The sequence below is a fragment of the Pan paniscus genome, chromosome 6, assembly GCF_029289425.2.
Source record: "Pan paniscus chromosome 6, NHGRI_mPanPan1-v2.0_pri, whole genome shotgun sequence".
NCBI lineage: Eukaryota > Metazoa > Chordata > Mammalia > Primates > Hominidae > Pan > Pan paniscus.
This window is the reverse complement of record NC_073255.2, coordinates 43916660-43936164: the sequence shown is the minus strand read 5'-3', so window position 1 is coordinate 43936164 and position 19505 is coordinate 43916660. Positions and strand designations below refer to the sequence as shown.

The 19505-nt window shown below is 37.3% G+C and overlaps 1 protein-coding gene across 4 annotated transcripts in view; it reads right to left on the bottom strand.

The window, feature by feature from the left end:
* The window catches only part of POU6F2 (POU class 6 homeobox 2), a 491076-nt gene that overhangs the window by 367200 nt on the left and 104371 nt on the right, over positions 1–19505 (bottom strand). For all 4 annotated transcript variants that reach the window (XM_057302852.1, XM_057302850.2, XM_057302851.2 and 1 more), the window contains exon 2: positions 15741–15912. In XM_057302852.1, the coding sequence (XP_057158835.1) occupies positions 15741–15912 (172 nt within the window). The remainder of the gene's footprint in view (positions 1–15740; positions 15913–19505) is intronic.

Sequence of the window (19505 nt, the reverse complement as noted above, 5' to 3'; positions counted from 1 at the left end):
GTTATATGTATACACTGTGGAATGATTAAATCAAGCAAATGAACACATCCATCATACCACATACTTATTTCTTTGTGGTGCAAACATTTAAAATATACTCTTTTGAGAATTTTGAAATATACAACACATGATTATTAACTATAGTCCCTGAAACATATTCCTCCTAACTGAAACTTTCCACCCTTTGACCAACATCTCCCCTTTCCCCACCCTAATCCCACAGCCTGCAAATTCTCAGGGATGTCAAAGACCGCAAAAATTTCAAGGACCCCAAGGAAGGAAGATGTTTGAACAACCATGGAACATATAAGAGAAATCTGTACCAAAAAAAAAAAAAAAAAATCTTGCCTAGAAAAAGCAATTCTTCTCTTAAGTGCTGACTTTTAGTCAGGACTGATTACGAAAAGAATACACAGCCTGGCATGGTGGCTCACACTTATGATCCCAGCACTTTGGGAAGGCTGAGGCGGACAGATCACCTGAGGTCAGGAGTTTGAGACCAGCCTGGCCAACATGGCGAAACCCCGTCTCTACTAAAAATACAAAAATTAGCTGGGTTTGGTGGCAGGCGGCTGTAATCCCAGCTACTCAGGAGGCTGAGGCAGGAGAATTGCTTGAACCCAGGAGTTGGAGGCTGCAGTGAACCAAGGTCGCACCATTGCACTCCAGCCTGGGTGACAGGAGCAAAACTCTATCTCAAAAAAAAAAAAAAGAATACACTTAACTTTTATAAAAATATGAAAAATTGGAAGATCTAGATGGTGGTTGGAAATGAATGGTGTGGAAAGGCGGGTCAGAGCTGGGTGACAGGCTCAGTAAAGAAGGCTAGACCCAATTCATGCCATAGAATGAAGATGTGGATTTTCATTCCTGTGTACAATGTAGCCCAACCTTGTATTTGTTTTCCCAACATCATTCTTTCCACACTGACACTGCTCAGGGGTGCAGCCAAGTGGAGACAGATTTAAGTTTGGTTACCCAATGACAAAACCACAGAGGGAACAGTAATAACATCTGGGACATCTAAGGGGCGATACAGCTATAAATTCAGTGAGGAAAGTCAAAACTGTCACATTATATGAAGGGGATGGTCATTGCCACTGGCTTAAAAGAGAGTTTGTCTCTTCTACTTAACATTAACACAAACATGTACATTAATTCAATCTGAAACCATGATTTAATATTTTTCAATATCACAATATATTTATTGACATTGATCGACACATGTTAAATGAGTGGTTTTAGAAGTGCCAATGATTTCTAAGAAATGAGCATAGGGCATGAATATGTAATTTAAAATGTGTGGGGTTGCCACGGCAACAACAACAACAACAGAAAGATGTTCTTTTACTGATCCTGATGACTTTGGTGTATATAAGAGGAACTAGGTTTTACGGATCTCAACCAAAATGTGTAAATATTCCCAACAAAGGTTATAACATGTTTCCTCCCAATGATGGCTCCAAATGTCAATTTAAGCTACTTAAATATTCACAGCATGTTCAAACCCTTGGAAGTGTGGCACTGATAGATTTTTTTGAGGTTGCCATCTTATTTTTGGTTTGTTCCTTTTGAAAAATATATGAAAAGGGTTCATTCTTGAAGATTTGAAAATTCCAATTAAACATTGGCTATGAAAATTCCTTAAGGAATGAGGACTCCATGAATTTCTAGTTGAAGGCATGTTCCCATGCCTAACACATAACTAACTTTTTGAGAGAAGCACTTCCATTTAGGGGCAGAAAAGAGCTCTCTGCTGGGACAGAGAAGACCCACAATCTAGTCAAATCCCTTGCTTCCAGAGCAAAGGTTATGCTCTCTACATCTAGCTTGAGTTTTGGCTTTTACGGAGAAAGCTACGTTGAGAAAACAGATCTTAACGTTCAGAGCCCCTGCTGATCATTAATCTCTGATCCACGCTCCCAAGAGAACCCCCATCAGAATAAGTCACTTCTCAGACCTTGGAAAAATACGCATTGGGCTAAGAAGTGAGGGGAAGGGGCTTTCATTATTAAACACCACCATGTGCAGGCATCTTATTTGCCTTCCTTTACATAATCTTCAACATCCCATCAGATAGGTATTTTAACACTCATGTTTCAGAAGAGGAAACGGAGGCATAAGCTCATAGCCTTGTGCCTAGGTCAAGGGTGGTGATTCAAATCCAGGTTACCATCGTTCTGCAGCACCATTTTTCTAAAATCGTCATAACACTTCAATGGAATGTTTCTCTCTCTCTGAAATTTTCTGTAGTTTACCCTGATTAGGTCACAAAAGCATCCTATGAAAGATCTCTGGACATTTAACTAGAGACAAATGCTCTGTTCCCAACATGGGCAACAGTGTGGTCAAGGCAGAGAGATAGAAGTGCTTGGCCTGGAGCTGGCAAATTCCCTTGGAGGGAGGGAGGGACAGCGGATGCCCCTGGGAGGAACTCCACCCAAAGGCAGGCTGCCCCCAGGGTATCTGACCACACCACCAGGAAGAAAGGCATTTGCTGCCGCCCACAGACATCTGGCTTCATAGCACTTCTCAAGGCCAACATTATTTTTAAAATCGCTATTATTTGAAAGAATCACACCTTCCAACATTTTAAATTTAGAGAAGAGTGAGATGTGTAACTGCCCTGTTCCATCCTTGCTCACCACCTCACTTATGTACTCTCCATAAGATGAAGAGAGTGAACTATTGTCCCCTCTAGAACCTGCTTACAATCCATTTATGGTCTGAATTCTTTCCTGAATGGACTTGAAGAGAAAGCAAAGACTGAAGAAGGGGTGTTGCCATTAGGAAGCAAAGATCCCCAGAACCTTTCTTTGATCAGGAGGACCCTTGGGGGCTCATGTTTCCTTATGGAGAAGCATGGTTACTTCCAAAGGCCACAATTTTTGTTGGTTTTATGGTATCTGCTGCCCAAAATTAATCAGATTCTTTCTAAACATAGCAAGTACATTTTCAACTCTTAACAACGTGTGATATTCATTGAGCTCTGGTTACATTCCAGGTACTCTATAGGCTTTTACATGTGTCATTTCACTTCAAGCTCAAGATTGCCCTGTGGCGTACCAGCAATACCTCCATGCAGAGATGGGGAAGCTGAAGCTTCAACATGTTATTACCTTACCCAGCCAGTGAAAAAGTGGTAGAGCCGGACTCAAGCCCACACAACCTGACTCCAGAGCCTTGAAGCACTACTTTATAGTATAAGACAATGGCCAGGTGCAGTGGCTCATGCCTGTAATCCCAACAGTTTGAGAGACCAAGGTAGGAGGATAGCTTGAGGCCAGGAGTTCAAGACCAGCCTAAGCAACAAAGTGAGACCCCCCCCCATCTCTTGCAAATTAAAAAAAAAAAATTAGCTGAGTGTGATGGTACACGCCTGTAGTACCAGCTACTCAGGAGGCTGAGGTGGGAGGATCGCTTGAGCCCAGGAGGTTGAGGCTGCAGCCATGATCATACCACCGTACTCCAGCCTGGGTGATAGAGCAAGACCTTGTCTCAAAAAAATAATAAAAATAAAATAAATAAATAAATGAATAAATAAATAAAATGTATTGGCTGCTGAGAGAACACATGTAAAAACGTAAGTAAATAAAAATAAAAAAATAAAAAATATATAAGACAAACAAGAATTTTGGGAGGAGAATGAAGGCAGAAAAGACAGGCAGGAAGAAATAATCTAATTCATCCTCCCTTTGGACATGATTAAGAGACAATCCCTAAAGAAGAGCAATTGTGTTCCACGGCATATGCACCAAACCCTGTGAGGAAAACTTTGCTGATGTCATCTGTCACAAACTGCTTAATACTCCTTTCTTCTTCCCTACTTTTTGGAGATAATAGTTTTTTTCTCAAATGAGGTTTCTAACCAACAAACAACTCTTGAAAAGCATGGTTTTGAAGACTTAAAATTGCCTAAAAAGCTACCAGAAATGATCAAGTAAAATAGAATGTCAATGTATGATGCTGATTGTGGGCTATTTCAGGGTGGGGTCCCCATGTCTTGTTCAGTTTTGCATCTTCAGTATACCTCACAGTGGGTGAGCTAGGTGATCAATTCTATGTGGTGTCTTCTCTACTGAGTCCTCAGGACACAGCACAGCCCCCGCCACAGAGCAGGTGCTCAACAAACATTTATTGAATGGATCAATTCACTGTTCCATGTTGAACACATAAACTGTATTGAATAGAAAAAACTCATTTAATAAATAGGGCAAATTATGGGTTTTCACTTCTATTCTACACTGTAACTACACAGTATATATGTACCTCTCCTTTGTTTTGAAAGTGGCACAAAAGTAAGAAATCCAGTTTCAAAACACTTCACAGCAAAGGAGAAAAACATAAGAAGTGGAGACAACAGAGAGTTGATGAAAATTCCTAGGAAAAGTAATTTCAAAGATTCAATATAGAAATGATCCCAGGATATCATGGTTTTATTTTCATCAATTGTTTTATTTTGAGAGGAAAAGATTGTTCTTCTAACTTCTATAAACATGCCCCCACCAAAATAGAATGTTTCTTTGTATGGCTTTGTGACTGTCAGAGAGCAAAGAAGGAAATGTGATGAATTTTGACAGAGAATAATAATAATAATAAAAAGCCTTTTATTTATTCTTTAGTACCCTCTCTGGAAAAGGGCATATATACTAAGAATGGCATAAAATGACAAATATAATGACACTGTAATTTCAAAGAGTGCAAAATGTTAAAAACTTGATAACCATTGTAAAACAGCTTCATAATTAAATTTATATTGAAAATGTCATCACTTTTTATCTATATATTAAAGATATGAAATCAATTTTTAAAGTATTTAAAAAATAATTTCACATATATATTTGTTTCACCTGATATGCACAGTTGTGCTATTTTGCTTTTATGTTGCATGAAGTATTTCATTATAAGATAATTTCAAATATTGTTAAACTAAAAGCTTTACATTATTTTTATGTTCACTTGCTAAACGTTCAAACACAGCCACATTAAAACAAACCATTTTGGCTTTCAGCCATCTATTTTTAAATTTTAAGTCTTTTTTTTTCTAGGCTGCAAAAGTGTATTACCAGATAAACTGACAAAACATCTCAGCAACTAACATAAACGTGCAATTTTAATGCCTTCTAATCACACAAATCAATATGAGATTTTTGTACTTGTGCATGACCTTCTTCAAATTATCCCCCCATTTTGGCTGAATCAGAACGAGTGTGGGCTATTTGATAAAAAACCCTAAGTGTGTGAAATAAGAGCCCTCGCTTCTTCTGCCAGACTCCTCTTGACAGAAAGATGATAGAAGCATCACATCCCTGGGAGAGTAAATGCAAACTGACAAGAGATGAGCCTTTAGATGTTGAATATAATCTTGAATTGTGCTTGAAGTGTCTTATTATCTTGTCTTTTGATGTCTGAAGGGGTGGCTCATTGTTAGAAAAAGGAAAACCCTCGTGCATCTTTGCCATCTTTAAAAATTGTTTGGCCTTTAACAACTGCTTTTCCAACTAATGTCCATTTCTCCTGACAATAAATATGGCAGGTCGTCGGCAAGTGACAAACAATTTACTTTACATGCCACACTTTTATGGGTTTTGAGAGCTCATGTGGAAGTATTTTAAAAAGCCCATAGAAATTAGCAGTATTACAAATGTTAAGAGGACTGAGCTCTCCGTGCAGATACTGATGTGAAGTTACTCATCGTGGTTATTTCCTGCTGTTTCTGGTTCTATATCTCACTGGTGCCAGATTCAAAATTCAAGTTCTTTATTTATCATTGACTAAAAATAGCCAGAGAAAATGAAAGAGCAACAATCAGTTCTGACAGATTCCATAAAGGAAATGCATGAATACAGATTTCCAACACACATTGCAATATTCAGAATGGTATATTAAAAAATGCTTATTTCTAAGTAGGAGATCAAGATCAACAATGGGCTTGCTGCATTTTGCCTTTTATCTAAGAATCTTCGGCACGTTTTAATTTTTGCTGCCACTTTGGGTACCCCTTACCCTTTGCATCTACCATTTGTTTTGTGGTTCTTGTTTTAACTTAAAAGTTTAACGATGTTCCTGGTCAACAGGATTTCTTAGCAGCTAAATCACAGTCCTGCTAGTTTTCTGTCACCCAGCCAGATTTTGTGAAAGCTTTCAGGATCTTTTCTCAGACCTCCGTCACTCTAAGAATCCATAAGAATTCTCAAAAGGACCATAAACCGTTACAGGGTTCAGGTTATTGTATCATTATAAAAACATATTGATACACTACAGATGACAAGACGTGTAGCCACCATTCTAGGCTACTGCAACCACCTCGATGCCATCAGCAATCTCCAATGTGACCAGCTCTTTTTTTGTAAGCAGACAGCTGTAGACATTAATTCCTTTTAGAACACGAGGCATAATTTTTAACACTTTTCTGATGGCCTGCAGATTCCAGTTGGCTTGTTAGAAAATTACTAGGAGTACAGGATATAATTAATGTGAGAAGTAAATATTCAAACTAGAGCAAAGAAATCAACTAGGCTACCTGAAAATTGGAGCAATTTCTTGGGTAAGGCTTAAGACTAAAACCTGCCTTCATCTTAGGAATCAGAATAAAATGAGCCAATCAACACTTAAAACAGTGACATATGTTCCTCCCAAAAGTTTGTGAAAGTTTTCCCTCATAATTGAGAGGATCCTTGTTCTGGATATTTACCCATTCATAGATTATAGAATAGTGTATGGATTTAATTAAATGGATCTGTTGAAATAGGAGTTTCATGCAATATTTTTTGCATGCTTCTCCTTTTGCAAATAGCAAGCGTCCTTTCTGACACATTTCTATTTTGCAATATTTTGGGAAATGAAGTAGGTATATTGAAAAAAATGCCAGTTTTGATGAAGTGCATTTCACTCCCCACATGACTTCCATGTGTATACATTTTTAAATACAGGAACATGTGGGTTTCCATTTGACTTTTTATTCTCCTTTACCCTGGGTCAATTTGAGCAAAAAGTCATGTGCAATAATAATTTTTCATGCTTTTAAAACAGCTTCAAATATTTGCATTTTTAAATCATATTAACCCCTTAGCTTCTCTTCTGCTTTGACAGTGATGATTCCCTCCTGCAGGAAGTCACCCCAAATCATTAATTTGTAAAAATAAATCTTGCCATATTGGTATTAAAAGACAAATCACCACATATGTGGTCATGAAGAACTGCAAAAGGAGATTAATAATACCACATTAATAGTAAATGTTTAAAATATGATTTCTTTATTGTACACCAATCACTCACTCTACCTTGATATATAGGTGCATAGAATCCTTACAGGAATGTGTAACAAAAAATTGTGCTTAATAACTATTGAATAAAATGCCTTTGACTTAAAAAAAGAAAAGGATAAATATTCATATTGTGATATATGTCTATCCCAGAAATAGACAAATATTTAGATTCCCAATATTTAGATCCCAAGAGTCTTCCCTAGCTTGGGTAAGTTGGTATGCTTTAAAAATACATATATTTTCTATAAGTCAAGTTGTCCAAAAACCCCAGATTTCTTTACTGAATTAAACTGCGCAAATCCTGAGGAATCTTCTTGTCTCCCGTGCTCAGTAAATAGCAGCATCGAAGAAGACACTGGAACTTGGATTCTAGCCCAAGTATAGCTGAAGCAATACTACAGTATAATTAGTTTCCCTTTTTTGGTAGGCTATTAATTTTGATAAATTTATCAGGGAACTATTTTTTAAATATACAGGAGAAGTACATTTGAGTGATGGATGGATAGCATGAACTAAAAGAAAGCTTATTATTATAAATAAGTCTTTGTTAGTTTTATAATAGAGAAAATACATACATACCACAGATTCAGTAAGACAATTTGAAGCATTATATGTGCATGAAGAAAATATGGAGAAAAGCAGACCATAGACACACACAAATATTTTATACAGATAGCATTACACTTTTTTCACTGTGCACTCACAGTGCCTAAGAAAGAAAATATAGGGAAACAAAAATAAAGTATGGAAGTGGTAAGGAAATGGATAAATTTGCATTGCTATTTTAAAACACTGTGTTAATATCAGTCTTTAAATATGAATTTCTTGGCTTTCACAAACTTCTGTCATAATTATGCTTTTTTTCTCATTAATAGGATGAAATTAAAGAAATACAAAATATTTGGAAGGTACATCAGTCAATCCCAAGAAACACTAATTATTTTACAGGAAAAGATGAAACACTAAGAAAACTACTTAATGCCAAACAATATATGGCAGGATACACGTATTCATTAAATTGTGAAACTGTTTCATGTTGGCTATCATTGGGACATCATAAGTATCCTAAAAATACCTTCATATTCTACTTCATTCGTGAGCTAAACTAACAGGTTTTATTTTGGTTATTTACTAAGAACATTTTCAACCATCTTAATGAATGCAGATTTCATTATACAGTCCCATTTTCAAATGGTCTTTTGTATAGCAAATCTCTGAAGCATTTAGTTCATGTATAATTATATTACTTAGTTTCTCTAATTATAATCTGATCATTTTTCCCTTATATTTTCAAATAGTTTTAATGGCAGTGTGGTCCTCCAATAATAGTGACTTGCTTTGACTATTAGTTATATTGTTCCAGGTAGCTAATTTTTTAATTTAAAAAAAATCACAATATATTCTTGTTACATATAAGACCTTAAAATCACTTAAGAAGGAAAAACTATAAGAGAAGTTTGGGCATGGATTTTCTTTTCCATCCTCAAATAAAATATAGACATTCATATAACATACTAGGAAATTTTTTAAAGTGGAAGCTAATTATTAAGAAGCGATCTCGGGGGTATGCATCTTGGTTAGGTAGTTTTAAAAAACTATCCTGAAATACTTATAAAACAAAGTTAATTTCCATTTCTCTGCGAATGACAAACTTTCTTTAGCCTCAAGAGATCTAATGTTATTCTTTCTGACCTCTGCATTCACACTAAAAGGGCTTAATCCATTTTTGATAGCTCATAAAGTGTCACAGCACAGAGTAGGAGATGTCTCCAAACAAGTCCACCCTTGTTTCATTTTTATGAAATCTGACTTTGACAATCAGGAGGTGAAAGTTTACATTGAAAAGATTAAGAATCAGATCAACATGTTTAATAATCGACTTCATCAGAAGCCCGCATATTGTCAAAGCACAGATACTCCTTTATGAATAAATATTACTTGAAGGTATTCCCAAAGAAAAGCCCAGTGTTGATAGATTTAGAAGCTCATTCAGAGTCATAGCATGACAAAGTATATGTTCAACTACAAAATACCATATAAAAAATTAAAACAAATTATGCTTACTTGTTTCTCAAAGAAAAGACATTTGAAATTTAAAAAGATAAACATTTAAAAAGTAAGACTGAAATGGCATGAATAAAAGAAAAGCTGAACAAAAACGCCAGCTAAGTACAGAACCCAGGAAGACAACAAACAAGAAAATTCCAGAGCCAGGCTGGATATTAAAGAGAAACCCATCCGCTGGAGAATGGCAACTGTTACTATGAGCTTTCTCTAGCTACCTCTGCCTTTGGATATTTTTTAAAAATTTATTAACCTGACAGCGGGAAACTTTATACAGATTGCCCCCTGACAGGGTGCCAGTTTGGTATAAACACTTTGCTATCTTTTTCTTTAGGATAAAAAATCAAGAAACATGTTAAATGGAGCCAGGTGCATATTTGGGCAAATGTGCCTGCTTCTCTGATTGCCTCTGCATTCCCAGGGAAGGCCTGAATAATCAGGGCAGCCCAGTAGCAGAACTGAACCTTCTACCCTTCCTCTTCACATTTACTTTCTTTTTAATGTGTGAATGTCTGATGTATTATTAATCCCCAAATATAAACCAGCAAGGTCGTCAATCAAAGAAAGTGCCAGTTCTCTCACAAATTAACTGTTGGCTGTCTCATAACAAACAAGGTCCACTTGAAATGGTCAAGTGAAATCTCAACGTTGAAGTGGGAGAAAAACGTATTTGGTCAATTCTTGAGAAGGGGAATGCTAGCTGTATAATTAAAGCAGGTAATTAAGAGCGAAAGCAGTCTTCTTAAGGGCTGAGCCTTGGGAGCTTGAATCTGGAATGCACCTCTATTTATTAATTATGACATAAACTGGGCTGGGTGAACTACAAAAACACTGTAATACCATGTAACCTTTAAGTCAGAAACATCCAAGACATTCAAGAGACTAAAATGGGATCATTTGAAGGAGGGATGATGTACAGATTAATGTCATTTCTAATACCTTATTTCCTGTTGTTTTTAGGACCATTTAATGACAACAACAAAATATAAGAATTACAGTAATCAAAATAAAAGGGGAGAAAAAAGTAAAACCATATCAGTATTTTGACTTGCTAATATGCTACCATGGAGTATCCTTGGACACTGCAGTATTGAACTTCCTGCTTTAAACAGAGGCCTGGCCTGAGCACCCCAGGCATAGCAAAGAGCTAGCAAAGGCAGGCACAAGGGAAGGTCCCCACTGACGATTCTGACACATATTGTGCACTGTCCCCCACTGAAGTGCACTTAGAAATGAGCAGCTCCACAAACGAATATGGTGAAAAGTTTGAACACCAGTGCCTCTCTCTATGGATTTATTTTTATTTCAAAGCTTACAAATGAATGTTATTTAAAGTGGATTTATTTATCAATGCAGCATTACAGTGGTTTTTCTGGGGCGGGGCGGGGAATCTACTAAACTAAAATTGTCCAAATGCACACAGCCTCTCACTGATTTTTTAAAAAATACCCCAGTGCATTAGACTTTCTTAAATGGAAGAACTGTATCCAAATGTGCATTTTTTTTTCACTCAAGTAGTCAGCAGCATGACAAGGGCTTGTTTGACTATTAAACCATAAATGATTTTTGACAAATACCTTATGCATCTCACTTACTTCCACAAATACAGGTTTCTACAGATTTCTTTTAAATAACTGTTTTTGCATAAATCTATTACCAAATTATTTAGTTGATTTAAAAAATACACTTTTAATATTTCTTTAGCAAAACTTTCTTTGGTGAAAAGGGGTATAAATTTTCAATTGATATAATATAGAAACTTTAAAAAATATAGAAGCATGATACATATTTTAAATAAATACATTTCTCTAGGGAATTTACCTCATCACCTCCAAGCTAAATGCCTCTTGGGTTTAAGCTCTTGGTACTGATTACTGGCTCCAGAATAGTTAATCAGAATATTATAAATACCCAAGGTACTGAAGCCTGGAGAGAGACGTTTAAATAAAGTAATGAAGACAGTGATCCCATAATGAAGGCCTCCACTGATGCACGGGCATGAGGCAGCCTCACCCCCAAATGCAGTCCCCATAATGCCCTGCAATGACCTCCACGCTGACCTTCAGAGACCACTGTCTCAAGGGGTGATAGACAATTTAGTCCTTTATCCTTTTGTCATTGAAAGCGACTCCACTGCCATAAATTCTAATCAAGTCAAACTGGATGGCAATTTGAAAGAAAAAAATCTTATAATGCATGTTTCTGTGAGAAAGATCACAGAAAGGAAAAGAAATACACAATATAGTACATTCTATAGCATGGAGGAATCCCTGAGCCAACTTTAAGGCCTTTTTCAACAGCTCACAGATAAATGGCATTGAAAATACCCACTCTTACAAGTATCATTGCATGCAATTTCTTTTATCCTAGGAAAGCACAATATCAGAAGAGAAAATCAACCACAAATTTTTTACTTTGGATGCAATGCTTATACATGGTTTTGTAGTTCCATCTCAGCTCAAGGCTCTTAGCTGTGTGCCCAATTCACGCACAGTGTAGTACAACTGAGAAGCCGGCCACCGAGACTAACACAGCCACCCAAGATAGCTGGGACTTAAAGGAAAGAAATCATGAGGTTTAACTTCAAACAATAAACATTTTCCCAGGAGAAACACTGTTAATAAATCATCTTTCAAATCTCAAATATATATGGGAGAAAATATTTAGGGCATGTTTTATGAGATTTCACTTCTTCGGCTGAGAGTGCATGGGAAAACTTTAGCACACATATTTTTTCCAAGGATATATATTACTTTTATCCTTTCCGCGGTCATTTTCCCAACCAAGTTGTTGATGCTACCATTTGAATTTTAGCATCCAACTTGACTGAATGTGGAACACTGAATTCTTGATGGGCATAACTAAAAGTGAAGCACCACACTGACACGAGTACTATAAATGTCACTAGAGAAACACAGCAACCTCTTCCCTTTAAGATTGTTTGCCAAAGGCCAGTTTTGAGAATGGTTTCCAATATGTACATCACTAGTCACATATTAAATGACTGGCTCTATGTAGCATCACTCATCTGATCACACAGCTAAAGCCCTGTGAGACACAGCGCCAGATTCTCTGATAATCCCCCACCCCCAACCACATGCAAGCCTGTTCTCCTCTATACTGTTTCTTACAGCTCAGAGCTTAGCATAATACAGTCATGAACTGAAAAAGGAGATAGTTATCCTACAGGCTTTAGAAGAATAAATAATGCATCACTTAATGATATCACAGAGAACTACCTAACCACATGTTTCTCAATGAAATGTGGATTCATCTCTCCTAAGTGTACTTTAGTTTCCATGGCTGTTCAAGTTAAGCAAAACGTTACCACTGATGTAATTACTTTATAAAACACAAGGGCCCTTTTCTGAACTTTCTACTTAGGCTGGCATATGGCTTCTCCTTTCTCCTTCTGGTATTCTGAGCTGCTCAGAGCACTGAAACATTCTGCACAGTATGTTTCCCTTTGGATGCTGTTAAGTGCAGAGGTGCAATTTAAGGAGAGGCATAAAAGGCCCAATGGTTCCTGGAATTTCCTTTGTTTATCCATAGAGGGCATCAGTATTAGCCTTTCTCCTGCAGTTTTGGGCTGAAGGTACCATACTGTGAGGGAAACAGACTTGTCCTCTGGACTGCTAATTTGAACAGTACACAGATGGGGGAAGAGGCTTCAAAGAAATCCATTTATACTGAAATTTCAGGTACAATAAAAAAACCCTGAGCTCTGCTTGTCTCCTGTTGTTGGTTAATGTCTCTCCATGAAACTAAACATATCAAGATGCACATGATTTGTCATAATCTGGCCATCTCATTAGAGAAGCCCAATTTTCAATAATACGGTATATATATAGAAGAATGACAGTTTGAGAAAGAGAGTATATTAGAAAATTATTGTTTAGATAAAAACATAGATGCTGTCAACTATTCAGGCAGAATGCAATTCTTCATTATCAAGTAAAGGGTACAATCAGGACTACATCTAAAAACAAAAAACAGACTTGAACATATGCATATCAAAGAAAATCATAGTTCCCTAAATTGTGTTGCCAAAGTTGCTAAAAATTCTGGGACAGAATTATTCTGGAAAGTTTTAGTCAGTTACGTAAACTAGAATTGCTAAGGCCAAGTCCCAGTAATATTAAAGAGTAAGAGCAAAACAGGCCCCCGCAAAGGAAACCTTATGAGAATATTAGAGTGTCTTCCTCCTGATCCTTTCTATTCTTTCTTTCTCATATTGTCTCCAATTTTTTCTCAAGTTCTCAAAACTGTTAATCTACTGATTTCTTCTTGATCTAATTGGAAACTGGGAAATACTCACATTGTGTTTGAAAAACAGTCTAGAGACCAAAGACAATTAAGTGAATTCAAAAGGAATGTAAGATGTAGGTTTTGCTGTGTTCTCTCACACAAACTCAGAAGTTGAGAATTTCAAAATGAAAAGTGGATTCCTTCTAAAATCCATTATGATTTTAACATTAAACTACGAATCCTTAGTAAATGCCATTAAACTTTTAATTCAAATCTCTTTGACCCTCTTGGAATTTTGAAGCTTTTTTCTCTACACATGCAAATCAGTAAGACGTAGCATAACAAATCTATAACAGTGTTCAACACTGGGAACCCCAAACAAATGAAAAAAATCAATCACTCCTCTTCTGGACTACTTGAAAGAAAACAAGTTGGAGGTCCAAGCTCAAGTCTACAAAATCCATTTACTTTTACTTTAAATGCATGCAAAGTTTAGGAACAAAAAGGTATTATCTGTAGCTTGTTGAACTCAAAATTGATTACTTTTTAAAAGTCAAAGTGCTTACTTAGCATACTCAACATTAGAGGGGCATGGGCATGGCTTTTACCTTTCTGTAATTTATCATTTTATCTGACTTTTCTCACTACCCTCCTAAAATTGAAGTGAAGGTTTTAGTACATAATTCTTCCTATATGGATAAAAACTTACACTATAAAAAAATTTCTTTAGGGTGAAAATGCTAAAACTCTAATGTACAGGTTTGGAAATTCATGTCAGAGGTGGCATTGCTGCTTTTCAAAGAAGGGATGCTACCAAAATTTCTTGAAATTGGAATCTAGTATATTGTTAAGCATAAAACAGTATTGTACCCAGAGAAGATCTGAAAAGCAGAGTTGCTCTGTGACATCTCTCTAATGTTTGATTAAGCATTTAAAATTAGGGAAAAGCTTGTCTGTTGAAGCAAGCTAGCCTAGAGTTGCCAAACTCTCAGGGCAGCTTGCTTTCTGTCGGTTAAAATAAATAAATTAATTAATTAATTAATTAATAAATAAAGCCTGTGTTTCAAGCCAAATTGCTGACTTTCTTAACAAAGTAGTAGTCTATGTAATGATTTTTTTTTTTTGAAGTTCAGGTGCTTGACTGTTTCTTACCTGAGACCAAGCAGTACTCTGCCTGATATATATATGTCAGGTTAGTATGTATATATATGTCTATGTGTGTGTGCACACACACGCACTTGAAAATAATTAAAAGCAAACGTTTCAGGAGCAATTGTTCTGAAAACCTAACGTCACTCTGTACCCTAAAGTGCTTCTCCAGCAGAGGCATCCATTAACATCTATCACTCAGGCACGCGCCTCAACAACCCGCTCCCCTTTCTGATTAGAGATCACAGTTGCATGAGTTGGCTTACAGAGTGTCATCTGTTTGAATGACAGATGTCTTTGCTGGAGTGGCACTCTGCTTGTTCTTGTTTTGTTTATGAAACAAAGATTCCTAAAAGGTCTTGGGCTGCCTCTACTTTTAGTTATGATGCTATAAACACAATGTGGAAAAGGAGAGGGATAGAGGAGGGAATTAGAGAACCTGTTTTCTTTCCTCATCACCTTTTTAAAAAAAGAAGAAATATTCATTCTGATTGTGATGACACAATGTTATTTCTCAGAGCAATTCCTGTGTCCACCTTTGTTTACCTGGCATAGCACGACTTGTATTGATATTTTTCAGTTCTCCTCTCCCATCTTTAGACGACAGATAATGTCTTTACTCACCTTCCCCTTAACAAAAGGCTGCGAAGCAACCTGAAACCGAGTCGATATTTACTCAATAAATGTTAACCAATTCTCACAATGGAACCGATTTCCTGATTATTATTACCACTTTCTATTTTTTTCCAAATAATTTCCAGCCTGGGGACTCTAGCAATATTTGACAAGTCAAAATGGGCAGCGAATAAGTTCCTTGTTGGTAAAAGTTTGGAGGACATCCTCCTAGCCGGCTGGAATCAGCTTCAGTGGCTTAGCATCTCCAAGATGCTCCTTTTTAGTACTTAACGGGAAAACTGAATGAACAACAGAAAAAAAGGGGGGGTTGGGGGGGTTGGATTGCTCTTCCGGACAACACGGTAGTACTGAAATGAAATACCTAGACAGACTTACCGAAGAGCTTGCTGGGAGTGTCCTCGCTGTCATTTGATTCCACAGGCGCAAGCAGGGGCTCATTCAGCTCGCTGTCTGAAGTAGCAGCCTTGTCCTCACCTCTCAACTCCGCATTCATTTCACTCCGCACTGACAGCAAGGGCTTACTGACTTGTCCAGCTATCATTGGATCCTAGGATGGGCGAAAAGAGTGAAGGGGAGGAAAAAAAAAGTGGCAGCTTTAGAGTGCGTGTCCTCTCTCTCCCTCTCCCTCTCTCTTCTCTCTCTCTCTTCCACACACACTCTCCCTCTCTCCTCTCTCTCTTATCTCTGGCTGCTCCCGCTGTTATTGCTGGCTGCAGTCAAGTGAAGAGCTATTACAGATCCGATGAGTTCTCCATTACTCCCCACCCTATTAAAGCTCAACTAGCATGTGAGAGATTCAGGAGGCTTCGGAGGAAAAAAAAAAAAAAAAACTTCTTTGAAAGCAACCTAACCAACACAGCTTTAATTGTGGGATATGCTTTTGTGCGAATGTTTTTACACCTTGTTCTGTCTTTAATGCAGTAAGAAAAAAGAAAGTGCTGGGCTTGTACTTCAGCAATATACTAAAAAGGAAGAGCACCCTATGGAGGAACCACGGGCTATTTTAAGAAGCCTTCTCCCCGGGGGAGAAGCAATTAAACCCTATCCCAAGAGCAGAGAAAAAAAGATAGGGAGAAAAGAGACCTCGAAAGGCTTTCAATGGAATAAAAGATATTTCTTATGTAAATTCTATAAGCACCCTTAGAAGTTGGCTTCACTGGTCCCAGATTGGGAACCGGAGCTGACCCCAAATCAAATGAACATTTTAAAGCAAATAATACACAACACAATACACGAAAATTGATTTAAATTTTTTTTAAGGAATTGGGAAAATACTTACAAACTGTGTTCAATAATTCGGATACCTAGAGCATCGTACACCCAGAGCATTAAAGAAAAAGAAAACAAAAATCGCCTTCAGAAAAGACAAACTTTACCCCCTAATTATTTAGATCTGCTTTATCTTCAGCTCATTAAGGAGGGCATTTTAGGATCAGAAATATTTTCCAAGTGTAGTCTTTTATTCCATTTGCAAACTGAGATGCATAATATTGTTTTGGCACAATATCGGATGCAGAAGGAAAGGAGAGCAAGAAGTGCCCTTTTTGTGAGATCTGGGAGCTATTTATTGCCAAGTTCATGCCTAAATGGTTCCTGAGCAGGAAACAGGTGACCAGCACAGAAGCAGGTGGGGCGGCATGCTCCCGGGTCCCACCATTGCATTGGTTGCGGTATGCCTGTGTTTTTTTTTTTTTTTAATGTATTCATGCTTGAAAAGTGAATTTGATATGACACATGATAATCTATGAAAATGTTAATCAATACAAATAGTTTAAGCTGTCATCAAATGCACTTCTTTAGTCAATACTCATACCATTGAAAACAATGTCACTGTCACCAGGGCTTAATTTGCACAGCACTTAAATATTGGACTCTGTGCATCAATGCACTTCTTCAAATACTGTAGGTAAACACATTTTCTCCCTATTTAAGGCTGAAGCACTCAGCACGCATTTAGCTGAGCCGAATCCTCCCTTTTGAATACCTTGATAGGTCCACTGGAGGGCAAAATTAATACTTAATTGAATCTCACAGTCATCAAAATAATCAATACTTTTTTATTATTTATTCTTTACAGTCTGTTGACTGTTTCAAACCTCTGAGGGAATGGTGGAAAGGATTCATGGCTTTGAAACACTGTCATTTAACAAGGTAATTTTCAGTGGGGCATTAGGGGTTGTGAAACATATAATAAAACAAAAATGGTGGCTTATAATAGGAAGAAAGAAAAGAATTATATTTCTGCCATCTAACAAAACAGGATAAATAAAAAAGCAAGTGCAGAGAGAGAGAGCGAGAAAGGAGGGGGATGAGGGAGAGAGAAAGACTGGCTTTTGAAGGGTTTTATCATATCAAGAGCAGAGCCGAGCTTTCATAATGCTGACATTTCTCATCCTGACAATCCTAAACAAGTGGAAAGGATGAGATCGCAGATATCATCTTTCATCACATTCCCCAGCTTAAGAACCAACATGACAGCTCCTTTCCCCTTTACACTGTTAATTACTAAATAAAATACTACTCTCTGTCAGCACCAGATTATTGCAGATAGCAACCACAAACATTTCTCCATTGTTTTCCCCCCTCAGAAATGGTGATACCTACCTTGAACTCTTTAGAAAAGAAATTAGACTTGTCTCACCATATTGTAAATATTTGAAATATAATCAATGTAATCAATGTGGTCGATTCACAGTATTGTCAGCTTGAATTTGCTAGTGATAGATTTGCATTTTGTTTACTGGGTCTTGTTGCTGGGATTTGGAGCGCTTGAAACTTGGGGGAGATGGGGGAGGCAGGCAGAAGGGAAAAGAGACACACAATTCTCAAGATTTCTCTGGATCTCTTTCCTAAATATCTAAGAAAGCATGCATGTTCGAGTTCTGATTCAGTTGGTGGGTGGGTGGGTAGGGAAGGGAACAACGCTCGTTGGTTGACCTCGTGGCATTCCTAAGTATACTCGTCATGTGATGTCAAGATCCCAGGCTTACATTCTAGTCTACTCTTTTTACTTTTTAAAAGGTTGAATCCTCAATCTCTCTAATCTAAAGGAAGGGGTGTGACCTATACCTTTGAGACACCCAGTCTCTGTCGCTGTACTGCTCATCTGAGCATTTTTTAAGATAATGTTAATGATAAACTTATGTTGAGAATAGCAGTCTTATGATAAATCAGACATGATTATTAATGTGCCAGTGAATATCTGGGTAAACTTAAGAAAGAATATTCTACTCTTGCTTTATTTGTGAAGGGTCAAACTGAAACCCGAATCACACTGACGAGCTGAAATGCAGCTGCTGAGTTCAAGTGTACTTAAATCTTTAAGATGTTCTGTCTGGCTGATGTGTGCAAAACATGCACTGGCAGATGGTATATGTTCACTGACCATTAGCTCTTCTTCCTTAAATTACTTTTATATACCTCATACATGGCTAGGTTCCCAACTAGTACCTCTCACCGACTTGAGCTTTGAAAATCCAAGAGTGTGTCATTCAAGTACTCATTTAATTTTTTTTGTCTTACAAAACACTTTACATTTTCCATAATGCAGCTCTAACCCATATATATATTTGTGTGTGTGTGTGTGTGTGTGTGTGCATGACATGGTTAAACAGCAAACCCCTAGTGAGGCAGAGAGCAGACAGCTTTTAATCACAGCTGCAGCCACTGGGGGGTCCATTTGAAAATGTGTCACAAGCAGTAACCAGTGAGTACAGACTTATAAGTGATGGGGGAGTGCCTCTTTCAAGTAGCACTCGGTTTGGAAGTCATTCTCTCTCTGCCAAGAGCCATAGCAGTCTGTGAAATCCTTTCTGTCAGAGTGAAGAGAGGATTTTCCAACATGCATCTACGTAGGTGCTTGTAGAAATGTAAGAGACCTGCAACTTCAACCTGTACAAGGATCTCTGCAGCGGTAAACAGGAACAGAAGTAGCTAGTGCAGGTGAGAAGTAAAATAGAGCTGATGAAGTTTCTTACTTGAAACTCTGAAATTGTTACTATCACAATAGAAGATGTTGAGACTTCTTTGCAATTCATTTATCAACCCTGACAGAAGAAAGTGACTAGTCCACCATGGAACAGTATTGCATGTGTGCAATAGGATGTGGCATGTGCCAATACAGGACACTCACGGGGCCAT